Genomic DNA, 14,568 nt, shown 5'->3' with positions numbered 1-14,568 from the left:
AAATAAAGTACCTGTCATGGAGCAAGCACTATTTAAATACTAATACTTACATTAGTATGAAAGCATAAGCAAGTTGGAAGTTATGAGTTAGATTTACGTAGAGTAACAAGTACATATCGGGCCAGGCACAATGGCTCATGTCTGTAATCCCAACATTTTGGGAGGCTGAGGCAGGCAGATCACTTGAGTTCAGGAGTTCAAGACCAGCCTGGCCAACATGGTGAAACCCCCTCTCTACTAAAAATATAAAAATTAACTGGAAATCACCTGAACCCAGGAGGCGGAGGTTGCAGTGAGCTGAGATCATGCGATTGCACTCCAGCCTGGGCGACAGAGCAAGACTCTGTCTCAAAAACAAAAAATAAATAAAAGCTCTATTGTTACACAGCTTATAAAAGCAAAAAAAATGGGATCAAACTGAAAATCATAGAGGATTCAATTAAATAACTTATAGCAAATCCATATGATGAAACAGAAATAGCAATTATAATTGTCAATATTTAAATACCAGCTCTGCCAATCAGTAGCTGTATAGCTCAGGGAAAGTTGATTAATCTATATGTACCAGCTCCTCGGCTTACAAAATGGGTTTAACATACCTGAAGCACTTAGGATAGCACTGACACATAACACGAACTCAATAAACTAGCTTTAAAAAGAAAAAATTTTGGCCGAGTGCGGTGACTCATGCCTGTAATCCCAGCACTTTGGGAGGCTGAGGCAGGGAGTTCAAGACCAGCCTGACCAACATGGTGAAACTCCGTCTCTTAAAAATACAATGCCACTGCACTCCAGCCTGGACACCAGTGAGACCCTGTCTCGAAAATAAAAAATGTAATACAAAAAATTAAGGCCGGGCGCGGTGGCTCACACCTGTAATCCCAGTACTTTGGGAGGCCGGGGTGGGCGGATCACGAAGTCAGGAGATCGAGACCATCCTGGCTAACACGGTGAAACCCCGTCTCTACTAAAAATACAAAAAATTAGCCGGGCATGGTGGCGGGCGCCTGTGGCCCTACCTACTCGGGAGGCTGAGGCAGGAGAGTGGCGTGAACCTCGGAGGCGGAGCTTGCAGTGAGCCGAGACTGCGCCACTGTACTCCGTCTCAAAAAAAAAAAAAAAAAAAAAAAAAAAAAATTAGCCGGGTGTGGTGGCGCATGCCTGTAATCCCAGCTACTTGGGAAGCTGAGGCAGGAGAATCACTTGAACCTGGGAGGTGGAGGTTGCAGTGAGCTGAGATCATTTTACTGCACTCCAGCCTGGGAAACAAGAGCGAAACTGTCTCAAAAAAAAAAAAAAAAAAAAAAAAAAAAATTAACAAAAGGAGAGTGTAGACAAATGTCCTAGAAAGACGTTAATGATAGATGAATGGGAAAAAAGGGTTATAAACCAGTATATATGGAATCTTTTTATAAAATAAATGTATTTCATATACATAAATTTATAAAAAATAAAGACTAGAAGGATAAATACCAAAATAGAACTAGTACTTCTCTTTGGATAATAGGTGTTATTTTTTATCTGTACTATATTTTAAAAGTTTTCAACAATAAATGTGCTACTTTTATGAAAGGTGAAAACTCTCATCCTCATCTCTACCATAATTAAAACTAGGAACGGTCATTTTTTTGCTTCAACTGTTAATGAATACACACCAAGTTTACAGGGTGAGGGAATAAAGAATCAGAATTACACAGACATTTCTCTTCATCGGCTTTATTACCATATAACACAAGCTCACAGCCTCTAATGTTACAAACCTTAAACACAAATGGCCAAACAAGAAATTTTCCTTTCTAAAAGCTAACTTATTCTGGTTTCCCCTCTTCATTTTTTTTTTTTTTTTTTTTTTTTTTGAGACGGAGTCTCGCTCTTCTCACCCAGGCTGGAGTGCAATGGCGTCATCTCTGGTCTCTGCAACCTTCACCTCCTGGGTTCAAGCGATTCTCCAGCCTCAGCTTCCCAAGTAGCTGGGATTACAGGTGCCCACCACCATGCCCGGCTAAATTTTGTATTTTTCGTAGAGATGGGGTTTCACCATTTGGCCAGGCTAGTCTCAAACTCCCGACCTTGGGTGATCCACCTACCTCGGCCTCCCAGAGTGCTGAGACTAGAGGTGTGAGCCACTGCGCTTGGCCCGGTTTCCCCTCTTAATACAGTGGGATTAGGTAGATTCTCTGTGATATCCTGAGCCTTTAATGTAGAAAGGCTGTCATGAAAGTGAAATCACCACATGTGGAGAACAGTGCAAAGAACCAATTAATTCTCATCATCCTCTCCCTGAAGGAAGAATGCCTGCCTGGCAATGGTGAAATGGGGCATTTAAAGCATATTTTTTTGGCCAGGCATGGTGGCTCATGCCTGTAATCCCAGCACTTTGGGAAGCCAAGGTGGGTGGATCACGAGGTCATGAGTTCGAGAATACCCTGACCAACATGGTGAATCCCCATCTCTACTAAAAATACAAAAACTAGCTGAGCATGGTGGCACGCTCCTGTAATCCCAGCTACTCAGGAGGCTGAGGCGGGAGAACTGCTTGAACCCGGGAGGTGGAGGTTGCAGTGAGCCGAGATCGCGCCACTGCACTCCAGCCTGGGAAACAGAGCAAGACTCTGTCTCAAAAACAAAATGAAACAAAAAATAAAGCAAACATATTTTTTTCAAACAAGTAAGGATAGGCCCCAAATGTGGACAGATCCTCTTAGTCACATGAGCCTCTTGGGGTCTATTTTCTCCAGGTGAACCAGAGGTTTTAGCTGCTCTGCAAAGTTCTTCATGTCATCAGAGACCATGTCCTGCCCAGCGGGTGCCACCACACTTAATTCCACGAGATAGGAGAGTGACAAGGCCTCAGTGCTGTCTGTGTTCCCTGGCACCAGGACGCGGAAAATCTTGTACACCATAATCTTCATGATGCCCTTACGGAACAAATGTCCCTTAGCAACAAACTCATGGTCCATGCGGAAGCCCATTTCCATCAAGAAGTCGGTGAGGTTCTCAGATGTGGCAATGTCCACGCAGTTTCGCACCAGGGCGTGGCGGTTCTTGTCTCCCATTTCTGGCTGTCCCAGGTAGCGCAGATGCCAGGCTGCCCCTGCCCTGTCCATAGAGCGTCGGGCCCTGAGAACAAACGGGCTGGCTTGCTGGCCCTTAAGGAGGAATACCATCTCATGGTCAAGGAAAGTCTCAGGTTCCATGTTGTCACATAAACCACGAAGGCGGTGGATGAGGCTTTCCAGACTGTGATCTAAAACACTTCCTGAAAACGGAAAAAGCACCACCGAGTCCTGTGTTTGATTTTAGGTCATGGAGTCAGCATACAATCGAAAAAACTTAAATGAAAAACCGGCCGGGCTTGGTGGCTCATGCCTGTAATCCCAGCACTTTGGGAGGCCAAGGCGGGCGGATCACGAGGTCAGGAGATCGAGACCATCCTGGCTAATACAGTGAAACCCCGTCTCTACTAAAAATACAAAAAATTAGCCAGGCGTGGTGGTGGGCGCCTGTAGTCCCAGCTACTCGGGAGGCTGAGGCAGGAGAATGGCGTGAACCTGGGAGGCGGAGCTGGCCGTGAGCCGAGACTGCGCCACTGCACTTCAGCCTGGGCGACAGAGCAAGACTCCGTCTCAAAAAAAAACAAAAGAAAAAACAAAACAGTTTAGTGAAGCATTTCATAAAACATAGGGCCAAACATGAGATTTTACAGAAATTACACTACCAAGGTATTGTATAACGTTGTGAGAAAGTTATTTTCCTTTTCAATTTTTTGGAATTTTCTTATTTAGCACTACAAAGTCTTTAGGCCTCCTCTAATGCTCATCTCCAGCAGGCCCGCTTAGAGCCTTTAATCAGCAACAGTGTCTATCTAGAATGTAATAATACTGTTTTAGTTATGCATTTATTTATTTCTGTAAAGATAGGGTCTTACTATGTTGCCCAGGTTGGTCTTGAATTCCTGGCCTTGGTCTCCCAAAGTGTTGGGATTACAGGCACAAGCCACCAACAAATAACACTATTTTGTTATATATTTTAACAATTGCCTTCTATTTCCAACAAATCAAAGTCTTCCATCTATAGAAGAAATACAAAGTCTCCCCCGCTTTTTTTGAGACGGAGTCTAGCTCTGTCTCCAGGCTGGAGTGCAGTGGTGCGATCTCGCCTCACTGCAACCTCCACCTCCTGGGTTCAAGCGATTCTCCTGCCTCAGCCTCTTGAGTAGCTGGGACTACAGGCGCCCGCCACCACACCCAGCTAATTTTTGTATTTTTAGTAGAGACAGGGTTTCACCACGTTGGCCAGGATGATCTTGATCTCTTGACCTCATGATCCGCCTGCCTCAGCCTCCCAAAGTGCTGAGATTACAGGCATGGAGCCACTGCACCTGGCTAAAGTTTCCTTTTTATCAGGAAAAGTTTTCCTCTTCTATATGTAAGTAGAAGAGAATGAATTGCTTCAGAGAATCTTCATCCTCTTGGCAACATCTGACACAACTGTTTTTTTTTTTTTTGAGACAGAGTCTCGCTCTGTCGCCCAGGCTGGAGTGCAATGACGCCATCTCAGCTCACTGCAAGCTCCGTCTCCCGCGTTCGTGCCATTCTCCTGCCTCAGCCTCCCGAGTAGCTGGGACTAGAGGCGCCCGCCACAGCACCCGGCTAATTTTTTGTATTTTTAGTAGAGACGGGCTTTCACCTTGTTGGCCAGGATGGTCTCGATCTCCTGACCTCGTGATCCACCCGCCTCAGCCTCCCAAAGTGCTGGGATTACAGGCGTGAGCCACTGTGCCCAGCCAATACAATTGTTACAGTAGATTATACCCACTATGAAATCTATTCTTCCCTTGGCCTCTGAGACACAACTTTCTTGTCTTCACTTAACTTGCTGACCATTCCGTTTAAGTCTTCTTTGCTTGGTCTCTCTCATCTTCCCTAAACACTGCAGGACTAGCGCTCAATCCTGGTCCTCTTCTGTATCAATACTCTTTTCCTGCCTAGGTGACTTTATTTGGTCCCATGGCTTTAAATATCATTTAGGCCCTGCGGACTCCCACATTTTTATCTCTGAACTACAGATGAAAACATCCAACTAACTACTCAGTTTCCTCACTTGGATGCCTAACAGACATCTTTATCTTAATACGTTCAATATCAAACTGTTGGTTTTTTCCTCCAAAATCTTATTCACCCTGCAGTCTTCAACATCACAGTAAATGGCAACTCTCTGTTTTTAGTTGGTTACCCAGGCCAAAAACCAGAAAATCATCTTTGACTTCTTTCTTTCTTTCACACCTTCCATTGAATCCGTATTTTTGAAATAAATGCAGAATGCAATCACTTCTCACTCCTCTGGGCACTTCAACCTAGTTCCTTCAAATGAAGTCACCCTCATTTCTTGCCTGGTCTTTGCAATAGCCTGTTTCTACCTTTGCTTTCTTCCTCTCTTCTCCATATGAAAGCCAAATGGTCTATTAAATTATTGGGCAGATAACAACACCTCTCTACTCAGAACACTCCAGTGGCGTCGTGTGTCATTCAGAATAAAAGCCAACATCTTTACCATTGTCGACAAGGCCCTACATATTATGGTGTCTGCTACCTGCCAAACATCATCTCCTATTCGTCCCCTTGATCATTCTCTCCAGGAGTGACCTTCCTGCCAGACCCCTTCTCCTATTCTCTATGCTTAGGATGTTCTTCCCATCTGCATGTCTACTCTATCACTTTTGTCAGGTCTCTGCTCAAGTGACTTTATCATCAAGGCCTTTTCTGACCACCCTAATAAAATAGTACGTGTCCTGCCAATCTCTAGCCACTTTCCTGCTTTATTTTTATGGCATGGTTTTTTTTTTTTTTTTTTTTTTTAGATAGGGTCTTGCTCTGTCTCCAGGCTATAGAGCAGTGTCGTGATTATAACTCTTTGCAGCCTCCATCCCCTCGGCTCAAGTGATCCTCCCACCGCAGCCTCCCAAGTAGTTCAGACTACAGGTGCACACCACCATGCCCAGCTAATTTTTTTTTTTTTTTTTTTAGTAGAGATGAGTTCTTGCTATGTTGTCCAGACTAATCCTGAATTCCTGAACTCAAGCAATACTGCAGCCTTGGCCTCCCAAACGACTGGAATTACAGGCATAAACCTGTAATAGCTGGCTTGACATACATTTTTTTTAGTGATCTTTCTGCCTCCATGGCTATGATTCAAATGTTAGGAACATATTCAGATACTTATTTACAAAATCTGGCTGGGTGCGGTGGCTCACGCCTGTAATCCCAGCACTTTGGGAGGCCGAGGTGGGTGGACCACCTGAGGTCAGGAGTTCGAGACCAGCCTGGCCAACATGGAGAAACTGTCTCTACTAAAAATACAAAAATTAGCTGGCCATGGTGGTGCACACCTGTAATCCCGCTACTCAGGAGGCTGAGGCAGGAGAATCGCTTTAATCTGGGAGGCAGAGGCTGCAGTAAGCCGAGATTGCACCACTGTGCTCCAGCCTGGGCAACAGAGTGAGAATCCATCTTTTTTTTTTTTTTTTGAGATGGAGTCTCCCTCTGTCGCCCAGGCTGGAGTGCAGTGGCGTGGTCTCAGCTCACTGCAAGCTCTGCCTCCCGGGTTCATGCCATTCTCCTGCCTCACCCAAGTAGCTAGGACTACAAGCACCCGCCACCACGCCCGGCTAACTTTTTTTGTATTTTTAGTAGAGACGGGGTTTCACCGTGTTAGCCAGGATGGTCTCGATCTCCTGACCTTGTGATCCGCCCACCTCGGCCTCCCAAAGTGCTGGGATTACAGGCTTGAGCCACCGCGCCCGGCCGAGAATCCGTCTTAAAAAAAAAAAAAAAAAAAAAAATCAGAGAAACAGGACCTAGAAAGATAGTTGCTGAGGGTTTGGCATAGAGGGGAGTGGGAATTAGTGTTTAATGGGTATAGAGTTGCAGTTTTATAGGATGAAAAACTTAAGTATTTTAGGCCCGGCACTGCAGCTCATCCCTGTAATCCTAGCACTTTGGGAGGCCAAGGCAAGTATATCACTTGAGGGCAAGAGTTCAAGATCAGTTTGGCCAACGTGATGAAACCGCAACTCTCTACTAAAAATACAAAAATTAGTTGGGCATGGTGATGCACGCCTGCAATCCCAGCTATTCACGGGGCTGAGACACAAGAAACCCTCGAACCCGGGAAGTAGATAGAGGTTGCAGTGAGCTGTTATTGTGCCACTGCGTTCCAGCCTGGGTGACAGATTGAGACTCTGTCTCAAAGAAAAAAAAAGTTATACTAAGAATTTTTTCAAGCTACTTACAATAAACCAAAGTTCTAAAGATCTGTTGTTTAACAATGTTAATATATTTAACAATACTGAACTGTACACTTAAATATGTTAAGATGGCAATTTTTTTTTTTTTTTTTTTTTGAGACAGAGTCTCGCTCTGTCGCCCAGGCTGCAGTGCAGTGGCGCAATCTCGGCTCACTGCAACCTCTGCCTCCCAGGTTCACACCATTCTCCTGCCTCAGCCTCCTGAGTAGCTGGGACTACAGGTGCCCGCCACCACGTCGGGCTAATTTCTTTTGTATTTTTAGTAGAGACAGGGTTTCACCGTGTTAGCCAGGATGGTCTCCATCTCCTGACCTTGTGATCCGCCCGCCTCGGCCTCCCAAAGTGCTGGGATTACACGTGTGAACCACTGTGCCCAGCCAAGATGGCAAATTTATTATGTTTAGTGCATATAAAACTATAATTTAAAGTAACAGTTAAAAACATAGCTGGGTGCCAGAAACTGTGCAGGCTGCTTTTGTGTTAAGTCTCTCATCTTAAGGGAAGCTGAACAGAGATGAGGAAAACAGGTAATCCAAGTTCCCTGGTTCACTTACCCTGCAACAGGTACTCCATCATGTTAATGGTGCCCCCAGTGACAGGCATCATGGTGACTGGAGGTGCCTCCATGGTGTCTAAGTAGAAGACAACACAACTGGACTCAGAGCCCCCAGTCAGGTAAGGCACGGGATACACCTGGAAAAGAGTTCACTTGTTTATACATCAGAGTGGTGGAGAGAGACCAGATCTGTTGTGGCACTGGCCTTCAAATCAAAGATTCATTCATTCAAAAACGTTTGAGTATCTCCTTATATGGCCAGTTCCAGGAACTGACGATACAGAAATATAAAAAGGAGATTTGGTCATGGAGTTACAGCATTACCTTCTAGTCTCAAGTTCTGAAACCTCCAAGTTACCTGTGCAATCTTGAGAAAGTCCTATCTATAACCCCTCACCCTGGGACTCAATGTCTTCCTTATAAAATGAGGCCAGTGATTTTTTTTTTTTTGAGACGGAGTTTCACTCTTGTCGCCCAGGCTGGAGTGCAATGGCGCAATCTCTGTTCACTGCAGCCTCCGCCTCCCAGGTTCAAGCGATTCTCCTGCCTCAGCCTCCCGAGTAGCTGGGATTACAGGTGCCCGCAACCACGCCCAGCTAACTTTTTTGTATTTTTAGTAGAGACGGGGTTTCGTCATGTTGGCCAGGTTGGCCTCGAACTCCTGGCCTCAGGTGATCAGGTGATCCGGCCTCCCAAAGTGCCGGCATTACAGGTGTGAGCCACCACGCCTGGCCAAAGGCCAGTGATTTTTAACTCCCAAGGCTATGTGGCTCAAACGAGGTAATAAAGAGGCAACAAAATTGAGAAGAACTGAAAAAGGACTTAAGGGACCTTCATTTCATAGATGAGGATATTGAGACTTGGAGAGGGACAGAAGGATACACACAGCAAGTTGGTAGCAGAGTTTGGACCAAACTAGAATCTAGGCGTTCTATCTCTCTGCAAATGCCTTCCCCCGTACCCTTTTCTTTTTTTGGTGACAGGATCTCCCTCTGTAGCCCAGACTGGAGTGCAGTGGGGAGTTCCTAGCTCACTATAACCTCGAACTCCTGGGCTCAAGCGATCCTCCCGCCTCAGCCTCCCGAGTAGCTGGGACTACAGGCGGGAGAACCACTGCGGCTAGCCTAAAAATGCCTTTTAAAGAGAGCCAAGTCCGGGCGCGGTGGCTCACGCCTGTAATCCCAGTGCTTTGGAAGGCCGAGGCCGGCGGATCAACTGGAGGTTGGGAGTTTGAGACCAGCCTGACCAACATGAAAAAACCCCGTCTTCAAAGCCCGTTTGAAGGCCAGTACCACTAAAAATACAAAAAATTTGCCAGGCCTGGTGGCGGGCGCCTGTAATCCCAGCTACTCGGGAGGCTGAGGCAGGAGAATCGCTTGAACCCGGAAAGCGAGGGTGCGGTGAGCCGAAATCGCGCCATTGCACTCCAACCTGGACAACAAGAGCGAAACTCCGTCTCAAAAAAATAAAAAATAAAAAAAAAAGAGAGAGAGAGAGAGCCAAGAGCCAAGAGGAAGTTATTTTAAGATGATAGTATATAGGTCCTTCTAAGCCGGCATCCAGAACACGTGTCCACTTAAACACGAGAAGCACACCTCCTTGAGGCTCTAGTGTCTTCTCCAGAAGCGGGGAATTATATCCACCCGCGCACCTAGGAGCCTTTGAGCGACGATTAGATCCCAGCACTCTGGTTACCCGAGCCCTGGAAGCCCCCAGACCGGTGCAACCAGCTAACTTCCTCCTCTTCTCACTTCCGGTCGGAAGCCGACGTCTCAGAAACCTCGAAACTGCCGTTCCCAAACGTATGGGTGCCGAGAAGGCCGAAGAGCTTCATTGAGGATAATCAGAAGCGCATGCGCAAAATGCCGGGCTGCTGTATGAAAGATGGCGGCCTCCTTTGGCGCTTTCCTCCGGGCGCTACCTGGATCCTTGACGTCATAGGCCAGCCTCTGGGAAAATCTTTTTATTTTATTTTTATTTTTTATTTATTTTTTCTTTTTTATTTTTTATTATACTTTAGGGTTTTAGGGTACATGTGCACAATGTGCAGGTTTGTTACATATGTATCCATGTGCCATGTTGATTTCCTGCACCCATTAACTCGTCATTTAGCATTAGGTGTATCTCCTAATGCTGTCCCTCCCCCCATGGGAAAATCTTTTTAGATTTGACAACCTGGAGATGTATTTGTGTAGAAAGTCTCTTGGAACTGATAGGACTTACAGAGATTATAATGGGTTTAAAAAGAAAAAAGAACTGAGGGGTTGGGCGCGGTGGCTCACGCCTGTAACCCCAGCATTTTGGGAGGCCGAGGCAGGTGGATCACTTGAGGTCAGGAGTTCGAGACCAGCCTGGCCAAGATGGTAAAACCCCGTCTCTATTAAAAATACAAAAATTAGCCGGGCATGGTGGCGAGCGCCTGTAATCCCAGCTATTAGGGTGGCTGAGGTGGGAGAATCGCTTGAACGCGGGAGGCGGGAGTTGCGGCAAACCGAGATCGCGCCACTGCATTGTAGCCTGAGCTACAGAAGAGACACTGTCTCAAAAAAAAAAAAAAAAAAAAAGAGTCTGGAAAAGGAGTAGGTCCAGATCTGGGAGTATTCTGCAGTGCTATACTAAAGAATACATGTGAGCTTTAAAAGAACCCTGGCTGCAACATGGAGAAAAGTTTGGGAAAGGAGACAGCCTAGAGAAAAAAGACCAGGCCGGACACGGTGGCTGAGGCCTGTAATCCCAGCACTTTGGGAGGCCAAGGCGGGCCGATGGCTTGAGTTCAGGAATTCAAGACCAGCCTGAACAACATGGCGAAACCCTGTCTATACAAAAAATATAAAAATTAGCTGAACGTATTGGCTCGCACCTGCAGTCCCAGCTACTTGGGAGGCTGAGGTGGGAGGATTGCTTGAGCCCAGGAGGCAGAGGTTGCAGTGAGCTGAGATAGCGCCACTGCACTCCAGCCTGTGCAACAGAGGGAGATCCTGTCTGGAAAAAAATTAAAGAGAAAAGACCAGATAGGCGCTTTGGTACAACTCTAACTGAGAAACAACTGTCAGAAAAAGATTTTAAAAATCTAAAAAGAGGAAATTAGCCAGGCATGGTGACACACGCCTGTAGTCCCAGCTACTCAGGTGGCCGAGGCACCAAAATCGCTTGAACCCAGGAGGCAGAGGTTGCAGTGAGCTGAAATCGCGCCACTGCACTCCAGCCTGGGCTACAGAGCAAGACTCTGTCATATATATATATATATGTAAAATAATTCTTTAATGACTAACCAGAGGTAAAGACAGAGAGATGAAGGAGTCACAAATGCCCAGATTTCTACCTTGGGTGGCTATTGTAGTACTTTTTTTCTCTAAGCTAGGAAACACAGAGCAGTGTGGGTGAGACAGGAAAGATGAGTTCATATGTAGACACACTGAGCATCAAATGTCTGTGGGACACCCAAATGGCAAAGTTCAGGGGAGAGAAATGGGCTACAGATAGAGATTTCAAAACCATAGACTCATAGATGGTAGCTAAAAGCCATGACATTGAATGAGATCATCTTGAAAGAGTGTACTAAATAGGAAAAGAAGATTGACAAGGCTGGGCCTTGCATAGCACTCTGGCAGTTATTAGAGTTGCATATGCCCTAGGGTTTAGGATGTGCCTCCTGATCGACCTGGTGATTCACAAGATTGGGCAGAGTGACCAGCTCTCAAGTGCTGTAATGATTAGAGGAGGCTGTGAACTTCTTTGGCCTCTCTTTTCTGATACAGACACTAATTGCAGCATAGAAAGTCCAGTGAATTACAGGTCATTTGAGGCACCATAGGGTTTACCCAGATTTTAGCTGGTATTTTAAAGAAGAGTAAATTTTTTTAAAAAGGTAGGGGAGATAGACAGAAAATGGGTAAACAATATGATAATACCTGAAGGAAGCCTGGAGATTAAGTAGACCAGGTTTCACCATGTTGGCCAGGCTGGTCTCAAACTCCTGTACTCAAGTGATCCCCCTATCTGGGCCTCCCAGATTGCTGGTGTGAGCCCCATGCCTGGCCTAGAATATTTAAAAGTATATATGTGACTCACATATTTCTGTTGGACAGTACTGCTATAGGATCTAGATTTGAAGGTGTGGCTTTACAGTCAGACACATCTATAATTCTGGCCACTGCTTGTGTGGGTCTAGGCAGTTTAACTTCTTAGGCCTTTGGCAGTGCCTGGTATATACTGTATATTGTAGGTATGCAATGAATCAGATTCACTGTTAGGAGAATGGTTTAGGAACTGGGGAATGTTTAATTAGAAAAGACTTACGAAGGGTGGAACATGACATCTGTCTTCCAGTATATGAATATATGACAAAGCCAGTGGGGACTGAGGACAGATGAAGAGGAAAGGGCAAGGGTTAGGGTTAGGGTATATTTAACTCATTTAACTCTCACAAGCATGGGGACTTCAGCCTACTTAGCAGATGAGGAAATAGGCTCTGAGAAGTTAGGTACATTGCTGATAAGTGTCAGAGTCAGGATTAAAAGCCAAATCTGTCTGCCTCCAGAGATTTATTGTACTAAGACTTTGCTCTCTGTTAGTTTGGATTGCTATAACAAATTACCAAAGACTGGGTGGCCAAAACAACGAATGATTTCACATATTTCCTGGAGGCTGTGAAGTCCAAGATTGAGGTGCTGATAGATACAGTGTCTGGTGAGGGTCGGCTTCATGAATTGCAGATAGCTGTGTTCTCATATCATCACATGGCTAGAGAAAAATCATCTCTCTTGTTTTTTCCTACGAGGGCACTAATCTCATTCATGAAGACTTCACCCTCACGACCTAATTATCTTCCAAAGGCTCACCATCACACTGGAGGTTAGGATTCTTTTTTTTAAAGGCCCTCCAGGTGTTCACAGTGCCTGTGTAGTGCTGGGCAAATTTCTACTTCTCCCAGGATTTAGCATATGAATTCTGGGGAGACACAACCTTCAATCTATAATAGCCTCCTGAGAGAAACTGACTGCTTTTGTATAGTTCCAGAGGACAGGACTAGAATTGTTGGGTGAAAATTATAGGGATATAGATTTCAGCTTAATATAAGGAACAACTTGTCACAGTGATGGTGTCCAGTAATGGAAAGGGGGCCCGGATACGAAGTAGACTCCCTTCCAGTGGAAATATTGAAGGAGAGACTGTGGTAGAAAGAATTATTGGCCAGGTGTGGTAGCTCACGCCTGTAATCACAGGACTTTGGGAGGGCTAGGTGGGCAGGTCACCTGCACCTGAGGTCAGGAGTTCAAGACCAGCCTGGCCAACATGGCGAAACCCCATCTCTACTAAAAACACAAAAATTAGCTGGGCATGATGGCACACACCTGTAATGCCAGCTACTCGGGACACTGAGGGAGGAGAATCGCTTGAACCTGGGAGGCGAAGTTTGCAGTGAGCCAAGGTGGTGCCACTGCACTCCAGCCTGGGCAACAGAGCGAGACTCTATCTCAAAAAAAAAAAACAACAAAAAAAGAGGGTCGGGCGCGGTGGCTCACGCCTGTAATCCCAGCACTTTGGGAGGCCGAGGCGGGCGGATCACGAGGTCAGGAGATCGAGACCATCCTGGTTAACATGGTGAAACCCCGTCTCTACTAAAAATACAAAAAATTAGCCGGGCATGGTGGCGGGCACCTGTAGTCCCAGCTACTTGGGAGGCTGAGGCAGGAGAATGTCATGAACCCGGGAGGCGGAGCTTGCAGTGAGCCGAGATTGCGCCACTGCACTCTGGGCTGGGCGACAGAGCGAGACCCCATCTCAAAAAAAAAAAAAAGAAAAGAAAGAATTCTTGCTCTGAATGGGAGAGATTGAATTATCATATTTCCTTGATTCCTAGACACTATCCACTGTAAGTCATACTATTGATTTAATAACAGAGTTTCAGTCAATTGATAAACACTCTCTATGTATGTGTATATATATATATATCTGTTATAAATTGAAGCCCAATAAACCCAGACACAAAATGCATCTTAGAGTTGAGAAAATGCAGTAGTCAAACTTTATGATTTCATAGATACTTAGCCTTAGTAATTCTATGCCTTTGGATTTTTTTCCTATTATGACAACTACAGCATCATTATTAATAGTAATGACCATCAGCAAACACCCAATGACAAATAAGAAATGACACCATTCTTGTTCTTAAGGAGTTTAGTTTGCTGAGAGACAGGTAAAACACCTCATATAATTTTGTGCCTAGTGTTCTTCATTGGGTGCTGACTCAAGAAATTCACTTCCCCACCCCACTGGCTGAATGACAGGCAGCATTAGCCATTTAATTCTCTTAATCTCAAGGCAGGGCCCTAAGAAAGTCTGTTGCGGAAGGGTAATTGGCCTATTTACTTGCTCCCTTCCTCTTAGCCCAGCCAACCCAACTCTAGCCTCTGGTTGACCAGGTGTTGAGGTGCCTTGAGGGGATAAGCTATAATAGTTAATGTATTACATGTATGCATAAAAGATTAAAGATTAGCTCTGTTTTAGCTGAACTGTAACTGTCTGTTTGGGTTTCTCCCCTCCCAGGCTGTCTGGGGAAATCAGTGTTGGTTTAGTCTGAAGATAATTAACCCACTGGGTCTCAAATTTCCTGGACAGCTCCCCTTGAGTGAGTGATTACTGGGTGCCAGGCTCTGGGGTAAGCACTTTCTGTGAATCTGTATTTTTTTTTTTTTTTTTGAGA

The 14,568-nt window shown here is 45.4% G+C and overlaps 1 protein-coding gene across 2 annotated transcripts; it reads right to left on the bottom strand.

The window, feature by feature from the left end:
• Window positions 1-1,700: 1,700 nt before the first annotated feature.
• Window positions 1,701-9,668, bottom strand: MED18 (mediator complex subunit 18). 2 transcript variants are annotated; one of them, XM_003271704.3, is made up of 3 exons: window positions 9,458-9,668; window positions 7,861-7,999; window positions 1,701-3,259 (listed from the first exon to the last, which is right to left on the bottom strand). In XM_003271704.3, exons 2-3 carry the CDS (start codon window positions 7,931-7,933, stop codon window positions 2,706-2,708), a joined length of 627 nt encoding a protein of 208 aa, XP_003271752.1. In that variant the 5' UTR covers window positions 7,934-7,999; window positions 9,458-9,668; the 3' UTR covers window positions 1,701-2,705. The 2 variants fall into 2 exon arrangements, with proteins under 2 accessions (XP_003271752.1, XP_003271753.1); XM_003271705.3 differs by having other exon boundaries at window positions 9,514-9,636.
• Window positions 9,669-14,568: the final 4,900 nt, after the last annotated feature.

This window comes from Nomascus leucogenys, chromosome 24 (genome assembly GCF_006542625.1).
Source record: "Nomascus leucogenys isolate Asia chromosome 24, Asia_NLE_v1, whole genome shotgun sequence".
In the NCBI taxonomy this organism is placed as follows: Eukaryota; Metazoa; Chordata; class Mammalia; order Primates; family Hylobatidae; genus Nomascus; species Nomascus leucogenys.
This window is presented reverse-complemented; position numbering and strand designations above follow the sequence as displayed.